The sequence below is a fragment of the Triturus cristatus genome, chromosome 6 (genome assembly GCF_964204655.1).
Source record: "Triturus cristatus chromosome 6, aTriCri1.1, whole genome shotgun sequence".
NCBI classification, from domain to species: Eukaryota; Metazoa; Chordata; class Amphibia; order Caudata; family Salamandridae; genus Triturus; species Triturus cristatus.
Window position 1 is genome coordinate 1,346,356,328 of NC_140589.1, and position 13,746 is coordinate 1,346,370,073.

The 13,746-nt window shown below is 49.1% G+C and overlaps 1 protein-coding gene across 1 annotated transcript in view; it reads left to right on the top strand.

Annotated features, from left to right (window-relative positions):
• XPO1 (exportin 1) overlaps positions 1 to 13,746 on the top strand; it is a 908,600-nt gene that overhangs the window by 601,934 nt on the left and 292,920 nt on the right. The window contains exon 15 of the mRNA XM_085612347.1: positions 3,688 to 3,844. Within this exon, the coding sequence (XP_085468473.1) occupies positions 3,688 to 3,844 (157 nt within the window). The remainder of the gene's footprint in view (positions 1 to 3,687; positions 3,845 to 13,746) is intronic.

A 13,746-nucleotide genomic window follows, 5' to 3' on the forward strand; every position in this document is an offset into this window, starting at 1 on the left:
CAGTTGTACATATTCGACCAGTGTGCGATGTCTGTCATACCGGATCCGGTCACAAGGTTTTGCTGCCGGCGACACGTTGCTTCGGCAGCTCTCACACCCTCGGATCAGCTCCACTTCTTGCGAAGTCATGACCTCCCTTTTTCCTCCAGCATATCTAGTATGTTTTCTTCATGCTGGCACTGTCGGATAAGGGTCAGCCTCTTGCCACTGCTGCCCCACGTGTCTTTGCAGGTGCAGGCTCTACAGTGCCCTTTTTTCCACTGTTCTGCTTGGTTGACCAGTAATTGCTTTTGCTTTCTGTCGCCACCTCGTGTCCGGTGGATCCCTCAAACCCTTTTTCAAAGTTATATCTATCTCACCTTGCCACGGCCATCCTGACTCTGTGCTTTTCTTCCTTCAACCCAGGAACACACAAAGGGGTTTGTGTGCTGTTAACGGCTTCAGTTGCCTTTGCCTCCCAGTGTTTTTCGCTCTCTTTAGAGCAGTGTTTTTCGCTCTTCAGAGCTTTATGGTCTTGTGGTTACCTGCGCTACATTACTGTCCTCCCTATGGTTCGTCCCAAGGATTGACAGTGCTGTTTTACTCACCTTATGGACGACTAAGTTCTCTCTGGAACTTGGTGGGGTTCAGTCGCAGACCCACCTCCTCCATTGGTATGGTTTTGGTATCTATTCTAAGTTAAAGAATCTGCGGCTAGACGTCTCTTTCAGATGTATGAGTTGCGTACCTTCTGTAACTATGTTGGTAGAGACCTAGTCTAGCTTAAGATTCCTTAAAGCCCACCTTTCCTCCCCGTTCTGCGAGGACCTTTTCAGTTTGGGGCTTTCTATACTCTCTTCCCTTTGGGTGGCTTGCCCTTTTGCAAAGTTATTCTCTCACTCCAACACAGACTGCTTTGTTTCTCTGCTCCATTCCACACCTTCTCAAGATTAGGCTGTATGTTGATAGCTCCTGTGTTCTTTCCAGCCCTCGGCCTGGATTGTACAGTGTGAAATCTATTAACGCTTATTCCCACCATCCTGCTCTCCCCTTCTCCGTTGCCTTGTGGTCTTTGCCACCCCTTCAGCCTTTTACTTAAGATTTATTGGCTCTGTACATATATGGGTCTTCTATTGGGATTGTTAAGTCTTTCTGGTGACGTCTTGTGGTGACCTCTCCTTAACCTTGTGTTCCGGACTTGCTCTCCTTCACAGTTTTACTGTCTGGATGCGGACTTTCTATCCTCTGCCAGGCTGTTTCTCCACATCTTTTTTTTCTCTTTACCGTTGATTGAGCCTTCGCTCTTGCGGGGTGGCTTTTCAGAGCACTGCTGTCTCATCTGTCAATTTCTTCTGTTTTTCATCGTTTTTGCACACTGTTGCTATATTTTCACAGTTTTTTGGTGATGGCTCCGCATTCTGACCTGGAAAGGTTTCTCTGACAAACTGACGTCGTCAGCGCGCCGGGAGGGGCATATATGGCTCTGCTGATGTCATGTCTGTGGACAAAGCAAAACCAAAGGAAATGATGGACGGAGTGTTGAACATTGCAAGCACTCACCCCCAGTCAACTGATCTGGGTTTAATCCATCACCGTTCTTTAGCCCACTCTGCCACCCCAGTTCAGACATGGCCATATACAAATCAGTCTGACCCTGTGCCTCATGGGAACAGTCCAGCCCGAACTGCCAAGCCATGTCTTCCCTGGACCGGAAACAAGCTTCCTAGGACCGGTTTCTGGCATTTCAGCCGTCTTCAGCCAGGCTTGCTTGAATCCAGTGGCAAAGTGAGCAAGGGACTCGCGTCTGAGCATACCCTACCAACTTATGGCGAACAAAGCAAAACCAAAGGAAATGATGGACGGAGTGTTGAACATTGCAAGCACTCACCCCCAGTCAACTGATCTGGGTTTAATCCATCACCGTTCTTTAGCCCACTCTGCCACCCCAGTTCAGACATGGCCATATGCAAATCAGTCTGACCCTGTGCCTCATGGGAACAGTCCAGCCCTCACTGCCAATCCATGTATTCCCTGGACCGGAAACAAGCTTCCTAGGACCGGTTTCTGGCATTTCAGCTGTCTTCAGCCAGGCTTGCTTGAATCCAGTGGCAAAGTGAGCAAGGCACTCATGTCTGAGCATACCCTGCGGACGACATCCGGGTGGAGCCAGGCGCCGCCGCGTCCGGTGCGCAGGGGTGCTGCTGCGAAAAATTGTCTGGATCCAGTCTGACGCCTGGGGATATTCTAAGTTAAGTAATCTGCGGCTAGACTGTCTCTACCAGATTCATAGTTACCGAAGGTAAGTAACTCCTACTTCTTGTGGCCATCACCTCTGCACGCAGGGTGAGTGAGCTACAAGCTTTCTTCCAAGTCTCCCTTAATCGTTTATCTGGACAAGGTCGTCCTGAGAACTAGACCTTCCATTCTTCCCAAGGTGTTTACTACTTTCCACATTGGCCAAACAATCACTTTGCCTACAATCACTTTGCCTACCTTCTTTCTGCCTCTGCATCCTTCAAAAGAGGAAGAGAGGCTCCACTGTCTGGATCCTAATCATGCGCATTGGCAAAGGAGCCTCCGGTGGGGTTACCTGCTCATTCCACCCGGGCGACGGCAGCTACTACTGCTTTGGGACGAGGAGTCCCCCTTAATGACATGTCAGGCAGCTACGTGGGCATCGCTGCAAACAAACACTACTGCCTAGACAGCCAAGTCTGGAGAGACGGCTTCTTTGGCTGTTCTGGTGTGAACTTGGTTCGCAGACCCACCTCCGGGGTTGGTATTGCTGGGGTATCTATTCTAAGGTAAGGAATCTATAACTGCTTCTTTCAGATGAATAAGTTACTTACCTTTGGTAACGATATATCTGTAAGAAACATAGGTTAGTTATAGTTTCCTTAGGCCCCCCCCCCTTAGTTTCCTTAGGCCCCCCCCTGCTTAACTGACTTCTAGGGTTAAGGTCATCCTTTCAGGGCCCTAGTTTTGTGCACCAGTAGTCAGTGTCTTGCGTGGATCTGTGCTTCTGGCGTGGAAAGTAGTGTGCAGAACTGCCGTCATCGCGCGAGGGCGGCATCTAAGTAGCTACTGCGGCATCTAAGTAGCTACTGCGGCATCTAAGTAGCTACTGCGGCATCTAAGTAGCTACTGCGGCGTCATTCCGCCGACCACGACGACAAACGCAGAGTCGACCGACGCGCAGGGGTCCTGCGGATTAAAAACTTTCTGGATCCAGTCTTAACTCCTGGGGGTAATTCTAAGAATCTATATTTAACTAGTGTTTCTTACAGAAATATCATCACCGAAGGTAAGTAACTTGATCGTTAAACCCACTTATTGACTTCCCCCTGACTTGACTTCTTACTGGTTATCCATAGTACCTTTTCTACTCCTCAACCAGCTCACTACTTACTTTCCTGTTCCCCCGTTCTGCTTTTTTGCAACCTTCAGTGTCTGGTATGCGTCTTAAACTTGCAATGGGGATAGTGGCAGGGTATGTAAGAATTGACATACTTTAAATACATTTTACCTCTGTTCAAAATTCTGTTTGTAGGAGATGTTATGGTCCCCTTGGTCGCATGTGGAATATGTAATACATTTCGGGGAAGGGTGCAGGTTTTCTTTGCATGAATTACTGAGTAACTGGTACTTTAACATGCAACACTAAAAACCTTTCTGGAAGTGTTCTAAAAATGTTTGTTTCTCCCTTAGGATCTTCTGGGACTTTGTGAGCAAAAACGAGGCAAAGATAATAAAGCGATTATTGCATCGAATATAATGTACATTGTTGGTCAATATCCAAGGTTTTTGAGGGCTCACTGGAAGTTTTTGAAGACTGTAGTAAACAAGCTTTTCGAGTTTATGCATGGTAAACTGCTCATTTATTTATTTTACAAAAATGTGTAACTTTTCTCTTATGCTATTTTGTGGCAGTTATGTGGAGCCAGGACCTTGTGATATCAAGAAAAGTATTGCAGATTTTCAGTCAAACTGAACTAGATCAAGAGGCACCTCAATACATTTGCCTGTTACAGGATGGTAGCAGTCTTAACAGAAGTTGTCAAATTACCTACATACAGTTGGGTTTTCTCTTTGGGTTTCTCTAGTGGTCTCTTTAAACGTACACTCTAGAATCAAGAGCATGGTTGTGTTTGATTGTTTGTAGTTCCTTATGCTGCTGTGACAAAGGTTAATGCCTAGGATGGTTATAATGAAAATTGCTTTTTCTAGTTATCCCCCACTTTTTGCCACAATTTTGACCGCTAGGTACTGGTGTAATGACTTTGAAATACGCTGAGCTGTGCTAAACAGGACTCTGCATGTGCTCAGACCCTTAAAATGTTGCATGTTTAATAGTCTTTTCCGTATTGGCTTAACCTAACTTGACCTTAAATGGTACCAGGGGTACCCATGACCTATAATTTAGTTCCCTCAGGGACCTCAGCACTAGTTGTGCCACCGTGAGTGGAACATGGTAAAACATCGCCTCCAATCTGCCACTGCAGACTGGAAGGGTAGTTTTAAACTCCTATCTCGAATTTGCAGTTTAAGGTAATATCTAATCTCAAACCTCCCTTTTTACTATGTGAGTCACCCCTACGGTAGACCTAACAAGCCCAAAGGCATGGTGATGTATGTTTAAAAGTAAGACATGTAGTTTTTATGTTCCAAAATGTAAAACCCCAAATTATCGATTTCACTATGGAAAGTCTTTTAGCCCCATTGGCAAATACAGAGGCACCCTACTCCTGTTAACTTCTTAATGGTACTTGTAAGGTTGGCACTCTTGGTATCAAAAGAATTGGTGGAATTAAACCTGATTTAATGGTTAAATCTAATTGAATGTCACTGGTGCGCAAAGTGCAACTTCAGAAGTTATCACTTCAGTTGCCCGAGGTTTCTTGCGTTGTTTGCTGTTGTACTGTTTCTGTCCTGCCGGCAGCTTTCTGCCCTCCTGGAGAGACATGCTAGCTACTCCCAGGGCATGTAAAAATAGAGATCCACCACTGAAGGTGTTACCTCCCCCATGCAGGATGCCACACGGGTGTTGATCTGAATGGCGAGCTTCAAAGGCCAAGCCACCTTTAGAAGTTCAAATGTGGACCACTTGAGAGTGGCTGCTCTGTTTAGGTAGTCGGGCTGGAATTGCACAGGAGAGAAGCCAGTTGTGAAACTGGGTTTTACTTGGGTGTGTAGCTCTTAGTAGCTGCCCCTATGAGGGTGGGCTAAGGATAAATGTTGAGAGAGGGGTCTCTCAGTCTTGGTAGGGAACAGAAGGTGCATCCTGGGGTAACCAGATGCCACACTTTCCAGGAAGTGATAATCTGGGAGAGAGGGAACCAGGTTGCCCATTGGCTACCAGTCGCATCCCACCCTGATGACATTTTCTATCGTTAATAGGGCACCCAAAAATCAGACCTTGAACAATTCGGAAGGAAGACTTCCCGTCTGCACTGAGGGACCAACAAAGAGGCTGCAGTGAAGAGGACCCCACCTGGTGTCCAGCGAAGAAGACACTTGGCGGGGCCAGCTACTCCTTTCTGGCTCCCCACAACTGGAATTCTCTACCTCCTGATATCAGATCATCTTCTAACTATGTGAGGTTTATGAAACTATTAAACCTGGCTGATCCAACCTAGTTCTGTTTAATCTGGAGTTCAGTTGCGGTCTTTGTTACCGTAGCGCAAAGAAAACTGATGGTGAATGTGTGCTGTACAAATGGCCTATAACATAGCCGAGCCTGCTGTGTCCTGCTCATGGAAAAGTCTCCTCCAAGCGCAGATTCAAGGCAAGAGAACTCAACGGGCAAGCTGACTGTCCTCCTGTTAGCAACATAGGGACTCAACAATTGTAGAAGTCTGCTGGGGCAAGTTGGTAGCCGAAAGTCTTCAAGCTGCTACCACCGCTGCCGTGCAGCTCTGAGGACCAAGACCAGGCAGAGTTGCACCAGAGTTCGCTGAGCCCAGCAGTGTTGTCTGAGAGTTATTGGGACCCTAAGAAGGAAAGTAAGGCCAGGAAGGATTGACTTGTGACTGCGACAACAGGTGCATGGTTTTCCAGGCACCTGTCCCTGCCAATCAGTTTCCCAGGGCCTGTGTTCTTTCCCAGGACTATACCTTTGTATCCACAATTGGCTCATCCCTTGCCACGGAAAAGCCCCTTGTAAAAGGTGCTGTGGATACCAAGGACACTGTGACCAGGGCTGCCGCACCTTTTGTGCCACACTTAGAGGCCCTGTACTTTAACACACACTGCCACCGCAGGCTGTGTATTTGGTGCAGAGAAGTCGACATGGCATACATCCCTGTGCCATGCCTGCATCCCACTGCCTGAGGCCTAGGTAAGTCACTCCTCTAGCAGGCTGCATTAGCCCTAAGGTAAGGGTACAGAGGCATGAGCCCTGTACCCCTACAGTGTCTTAACTCCATTGTAAGTGTAGTAAAGCCATAAACAGTATATTGTCTGGGCGTTGGTCATTAAGAATGCCTCGGCTCCATAATGGCCTTACTAAAAAATGGGAAGTTTGGTAGTAATCTTCTCAGCGCATTAAACCCTTACTGATGCTAGTGTGGGATTTAATGTGTAATGTTCTGAGGGCATCTTAGAGATGCCCCCCGATTATCGACCAACCCTGTTGTGGTTCCTGAATGGTTGCCTGCCATTTGCCACCAGCAGAAAGGTTCCTTGACCCCTGGTTAGAGAGCCTCTGCCCTCTGGATCCAGAGACAGTGCCCATCCTGGGCAGAGGTGTCCTGCCTCTTCTCCCAGGATGGGCTGCGTCTAGGAAAGGGGAAGCTTCAAAGGCCTGACGCCTTTGGAAGCTGCCCCCAGAAGCCCTCTCCCACCGGTTCTGGCCCCCCACTTTGGGTGGGAAAATCGGCTGGAAAACCAAACTAGGACAAGAGGTGTGCCCAGCTTTGCAGACCCTACACCTCTGGTAGGGTAGGGTAGGGTAGGGGAGGTGAAGCACACATATAAGTCCCCTCCATCTTGAAGATGACGAGACTCAGCCAATTAGGAAGCGGCTGTAGGAAAGTGGCTCAGTATATACTGTTCCTAAATAGGTAGTGTGCGCACAGAGTCCACAGTCCCCAGAGGTTTGGCAGAGGCTAAAGTTAGATATAACCTTACTCTGTAAAGTGGTAGCTTGGTCGAGCAGTAAGGCAGTATCAGAGGACAGTGTAAAGCATTTGTTGTACACAGTCAGCAAATGGTCTCACACACTCAAGAACTGAACTCTAGGCCAATGGTTTATATAAAAGATATGGTGGTTTTATTTTAGAACCAACAATAGGTATCAAAATATACTTTCTCAGAATGAGATGATTTACTTAAATACTTTGCATTAGGCAATTGACTTTTAAATTCAATAGTTAGTTTGTTGCAATAGGCAACACAATTTCAAACACAAAAATACATTGAGCTCAATGGGAATTTCAAGTTAAATGCAATTGATTACTTTTATGATTACTTATCTAACTCCAGCTCTGGATCCTAGATTTAGTCCTGGGACAGTTCCTCGAAACAGGTGAGTAAATACGGTTTAGTTACTGTTGTGATTTTTAAGCAAGAATTTGGTATTTTAAAAGTTGACGCTTAAACTTTTTCTAATGTAATCACCAATGTTATCCTATGGGAGGAAATTCACTTAGCAGGTAAGTGGGGTTATTGTTATTTTTACTAGCTCAGTGTTGGATCCTGGATCCAGCACTAGTGTACCACCTGTAAGCAGTTGAGAGAATGCGTTTAGGTATTTTTAACGACTAATTGACACTTTGAAACTTTTTCGGCAAAAACCAGGCAATGTTATCCCATAGAAGGAAATTCAAGTTGCAGGTAAAGTATGTTCTTGTTACTTTTGTAATCTATTGCTGGGCTCCTAGGCTCAGTACTGGGACATCTATCTAACACAGGTAAGTAATTACGTTTTCACAGTTGGTACGATTTTTAAAGAACATTTGTAGTTTGCAAAAATCTACTCCGAAGAAATTTCACAGAAAAACAGTCAATTATTTCCTATGGGAGAAAAGTGAGTTAGTGGTAAGTACAGTCATAAGTACTTTTCAGGGTCAGTGCTGGGCACCAAGATCCAGCACTGGGATCTCTCCTAATAGCAGGTGAGTATTTCCGTTTTCGTTGCTCGGTTGATTTTAGGTGAATATTTTAAAGTTTAGAAACTCCACACTTAGAAGAAATTTCAAGAGAAATCAGTCAATGTTACCCTATGGAAGAAAAGTGAGTTATCGGATTTTGGGTAAGTACTCGACTGGCAGAGTTAAGGTGCTGGGCATAGACTGGGGGGGGGTCTCCCAGGGTCGGGTAAGTACAGTTGTTACACCCTCAGCGGCACAGGGGCAGCCGAGTGCAGAGTGAGGTAGGCCCAATGTTACCCTATGGGAGGCAGGGGGCCCGTGGCTGCTGGCTAGCAGGCCACACGGCTGTGGGAGCTGGGCTCCTGGTCACTTACTCAGGGCAAACGGGGAAGTAGGTTAGAGTAGAAGTTGCACTGCCAGGTCCACTCGGGCGGCTGGGTGCAGGGTGCTTTTGAGCCATCGGGCGCTCAATGGAGAAGCTCAAGAACGAACAAAGGCTGCAAGCTCGGGGACGATGGTTCTTCATGTGCGACCACCACTTCGAGAGCTTAGTTGGGTAGTTGGAGGATAGGTAGGTACCCAGGAGTTTGGCACAGGGGACCGCAGGGCACTGGGTGCAAGGGTGCCTTTTGGTGTAGGGAAATCTTACCCTCTGTTGGCGTTTGGGGGGGGGGTCCCTGGTTCTGAGGCTGCAGGCGACGTCAGGAGCGTCGAGGTGGGTCCTTGATTCGAGGTCACAGTCGCCAGGGGGGGGACATCCTCGTGATCTTCGTCCACTCCAGCACAGGCCAGGCTTGGCGGGTGCAGTGTGTGCAGGGTTTGCGGTTCCTGGCTGATGCCAGGGGTCAGTTACTTGCTTTGAGCAGAACCACTACTCGTGGGAGTCCCAGATACTCAGTCACAAGGTAGCCAGGTCCTCCGGGGTTTGTGAGGTTGCTGGCCACGGGAGATGCTGGGATTTAGCAGGATCAGGTTCGAGGGTCGACAGGCCATTAGGGCTGGGGCCAAAGCAGTTGGTGTCTTCCTCTTCTTAGCAGCTGCAGGGCAGGTAGTCTTTCTTCTTGATCTTCTTTGCTGTTTTGGAATCTGGATCTCAGGAAGGAAGGTTCAGGGTGCCCATAAATACAAAATTTAGGGGCATTACAGGTAGGTAAAGGGCAGGGACCACTGGGTCCCTGCCCTGGGGAGGGGTGTAGTGGCCTAGTCCTTATTGGGCAGGGCTCCCCATCTTCAAGATGGCTAGAGCACGGAGATGTGCTTCACCTCGCCTACCCCACCTAAGGGGTGGGGTTGGCAGAGGCTGGCACACCCCCTGTCCTTCCTTGGGGTACCCGGCCAGTCTTCCCGCCAGAGTGGAGGTTTAGAGCCGGTAGGGGCCAGTTGCTGAGTACAGCAAGTGGCCTGGAGAAGCACACATAGGGGCATGCCGTTGAGGCTTCCCCTGCCCATCCTGGGGAGGAGACCTAGCACCTCGCCCAGGATGTGCATTATTGCAGGCCAAGGAGAGCGGATGGCTCTCTACCCAGGGGTCCAGCAACATGTCTGCTGTGTGGCAGCCTAGGCAGCCCCTCAGACAAGACGTGGATTGTAGGTTCGGTTCAGGGGGCATCTCTAAGATGCCCTCTGTCGTGCATTATACATTAAATCCTGCACTGGCATCAGTGCGGGTTTATTGTGCTGAGGAGTTTGATACCAAACTTCAGTGGAGCCATCATGGTGCTGTGGAGTTCGTGTTGACTATCTCCCAGCACCATATACTCTTAAATGGCAGCACTGCACTTAGTGCCCAGGAATGGACCTGTGTACTGTAGGGGCACAGGGCTCATGCTCCTTTACCCACACCACTGGCATAGGGCACCCAGCTAGAGGGGTGGATGATGTATACCAGGGCAGTGTATGTTGTGGGCATGGCACACAGATGTGTGCTATGTCAACTGTTTTGTTCTATACCCAGACACTCAGCCTGCAAAGGCAGTGTGTGTGTCAGGGTAGAGAGCCTCTAAGGGTGGCACAATAAGTGCTGCAGCCCTTAGGGGCCTTCCCTGGTCACAAGGCCCTGGGTACCTAGTGTACCATTTACCAGGGGCTGACGTGGCCAGGGTTTGCCGATTTGGGTTTTAGGTTTCAGCAGTTTTTAGGGAAGAAACATAGGCCCTGGGCACCTGATTGGCAGGAGTCCAGGGCACACTCCGTCAAAGTACATTCAGCAATTCAGCAAAAAGTGGGGGCATAACATGCAAGAAAGATGGCACTTTCTCACAGCGGCTGATAGGCGGTGTTCCCACCCCACGGAAGGTAATCGTTGATCTCGATCTGTACACCCCTAAATTTAGGGGCGACCCTGAATTTTGCCGCCTCAGATTAGAGGAAGAAAGATGGACCGGTAGAGCCGTGCTGACCCAGGAAGAAGACCCTGCTTTGACCTAGTGTAGGAAGCTGGGTTTCTTTTGCAGTAACCCCCTCCACTTTGTGCAAGGCTACTGATTCACTTTGACTTGATGTTCCCTGGGTCCCTGCCAATCAGGTTCCCAGGGCCTGTGTTCTTTACCAAAAACTGTACCTTGTACCCCCAATTGACACTGTGGCCACAGCTCAGCCCCTGGTAAATGGTACCACAGGTATCCAGGGCACTGGGACCAGGGAGGGCCTCTAAGGGCTGCCACACTTGTTGTGCCACCCTTAGAGTCCCTGTACATTTACACTCACATACTGCTTTTGCAGGCTGCGTGTTTTGGTACAGAACAAATTCGACACACAACCCTGTGCCTACAACACACTGCCCTGGCACTAGTGCGGCCGGGTGCAGAGTGCAGAGGCCCAATGGTATCTAGTGGGGGATAGGGGGCCTCCGGTTGGTTGCTGCTGACTAGCAGGCCACTAGGTTGTGGGAGCAAAGCTCCTGGACTAAAGCTCAGGGCAAATGGAGGTTTAGGCCAGCACAAAAGAGGATTCCTCAGCGGCACTTTGGCGGCCGGGTGCAGAGTGCTGTTTTGGCGTCAAAACCCCTGTAGCTTTCAATGGGGCGTCTCTGGTTTGCAAAAGCACTGCAGGCTCGGGGAAGAAGGTCTTCTGGGTGCAACCACCACTTGGAGAGGTACGTTGGGATCTTGGGGGTTGGTTAGGCACCGTCTATTGAGCCACCCAAGGCCGTGGGGCGTCTGTTGCCTTTTAGCGTTGGATCGTCTTACCAGCTCCTTGTCGCGGTTGGGTGGGTCCTTCCAGTTTGAGGATGCAGGTGTCTGCTGGAGGCTTGAGGCAGGTCAGGGGTCACCAGATCTTGGGTCAGGATCGACGGGGAGACCTCCTCTTGGTGTTGGGCCACTCTAACTCGGGCCATGGGCATCGGGTGCATAGTGGTGCAAACTCGCGGAGCTGAAGTCTGGTGTTAAAACAAATCCGGTGTTCACGGGAGACTAGTCTTTGGAATTGAAGGCAGGAAGGTCCTCTTGGTTGCTAGCTGTAGGACACACCGGGATTTTGCTGGAGCAGGTTGGAGGTGAGGATAAGCCGGTAGGGCTGGTGCCCAGTCATTTGGCATCCTCCTTGTTAGCTTCTACACGGCTGTTCAGTCCTTTTATTCTTCTGCTTCTTGTCAGAGAAAACAAGGTTCAGGGGTTCCCCTAAATACTAGATTTAGGAGCGTTACAGGTAGGTAAAAGATTTAGACGAATAGGTCTCTTCCCTGGGGTGGGGACACCTCCTACCGTGCCACCCTCCAGTGGGAGGGGGGCATAAGCCTTTCCCTGGTTGGCTGAGCCCCCCCACCCCCCCCAAATATCTGAAAGTTGGTGAGGACAGAGTGGTGCTTCACATCGCCACCCCCAACCTGAGGGGTGGAGTAGGCAGAGGTGTTTTTTCCCGCCGGTTCTCCTGCCCAAAGTGGGGGTCAGAACCAGTGGGGACCAGTTGCTGAAAGCAGTAAGTGGCCTGGGGAAGCTCACAAAGACGGCAAGCCTTTGAACTTACCCTTCGTAGACCTTGCGCATCCTGGGGGAGGCGGCTGAGCACCTCGTCCCAGGATGTGCATGATTTCAGGCCCCTGAGAGCATCAGCCCTTAGGTCTTGCCTAATCAGTGCTCTGGGTACCTGTGGTACCATTTACATGGGACTGACCTGTGGCCAGAGATGACAATTGGGTACAGTTTTTGGGAAAGAACACAGACCCTGGGAACCTGATAGGCAGGGACCCAGGGCACAATAAGTCAAAAGTGCATCAGTAGTCTGGCAGAAAGTGGGGGTGTATTGCAACAGAAATCCAGCTTCCCACACCCTTGAGAAAAGAACCCAAGGTGCACCTTTGTCCCAGAGCCCTCCAACTTCCCTGCCCAGGTGTTGGTTCCTCACAGACGTCTTCCTGGACCGACCCTGCAGCTAAAAACTAAAATGGAAAATCCCAATTGAAATCATGGCACCTGATTCCAAAACAGCAAACTGCACCCAGCCGCCGCTGCGGGTGAACTTTGTGTGCTAACCCGGATTCCCCTGTGCCCTGAGCCTACCAGCAGGAGCTTGGCTCCCACAACCTTGTGGCCTGCTTGTCAGCAGCCATCAACTGGATGCCCCCTATCCCCATTGGATAACATTGGGCCTGAGCACTCTGCACCCGGCTGCCGTAGTGCCACTGAGGGTGTAACAAGAGTGCATCCTTGACTCTGGGGAACCCCTGAGTCTACCCCCAACATTGACTGTTTTTCTATGAAAGGTTTCGAAGTGTGGAGTTGTAAAATCTATGAAACCCTTTAAAACTGTAACTAAATTACAAAAGCTTTAACTTACCTGATTACAGGAAATGTCCCAGTGCAGTATCCAGGTATACTGCACTGTGTGAGAAAAGTAATCTGTAAAGTAATCTACTTGACATTCTACTAAAAAGCCAATGCAAAGTTTATGTACAATCTTTCAAAGCATTGCATTACTAGTAGTTTTACTGTAATTAAAGTATACATACATACAACTGCAATACAAACTGTTTACAAACTGTATTACTGCAAAGTACCCATCACTTACCTGTGCCAGGCTTGCTTGGTTCTTGGAAATAAATTAACTAAAACTATTTTTATGCAAACATTGGTCTGAGTTCAGTCTTTGAATGTGTGACAATCGTTTGCTATTTGAGTCTATCTACTTTTACCTCTGCGTACCTTTGGGGTTGCACTGGATTCTGTGCACACTATACCTCACTTTGGTATAGTATATACAGAGCCAGCTTCCTACACCTCGGCCCTGGCAGCCTGTCCTGACTCCGATCTGCCCACAGAGAAGAAAGTGTGTCCTTCAGCCAGGAGTCCCCCAGAGCCCGAAGGACCTGCCCTGCACTCACCTTACGAACTCCTCCTTACGTGAGCACTGGATTTGAGCAATTCAAAGACTAAGACCGGAACCCGGACCCCGACGGTTCCAAGGTCCTGCACCACCCTGCAACATATAGGTCTCCATATCAATCCTGGCCTAGGATCTGGTGACCCTTTACCTCACAGAAGCTTCGAGACACCTTCAGCCTCAACCTGAAGGATCCCCCGACCGTAACTGAGGGCGGTAAGACCATGACAGCTTCCAAAGCAGTCTGAGGAGTCGGGCTGTGACCGTAGGGGGAGTAGAAGAATCCATCTTCTAAAGTCCTCCCCCGGCCTTGAGTTACCACACCGAATGTGTCCAAGATCCCAGCTTACCTCTACAG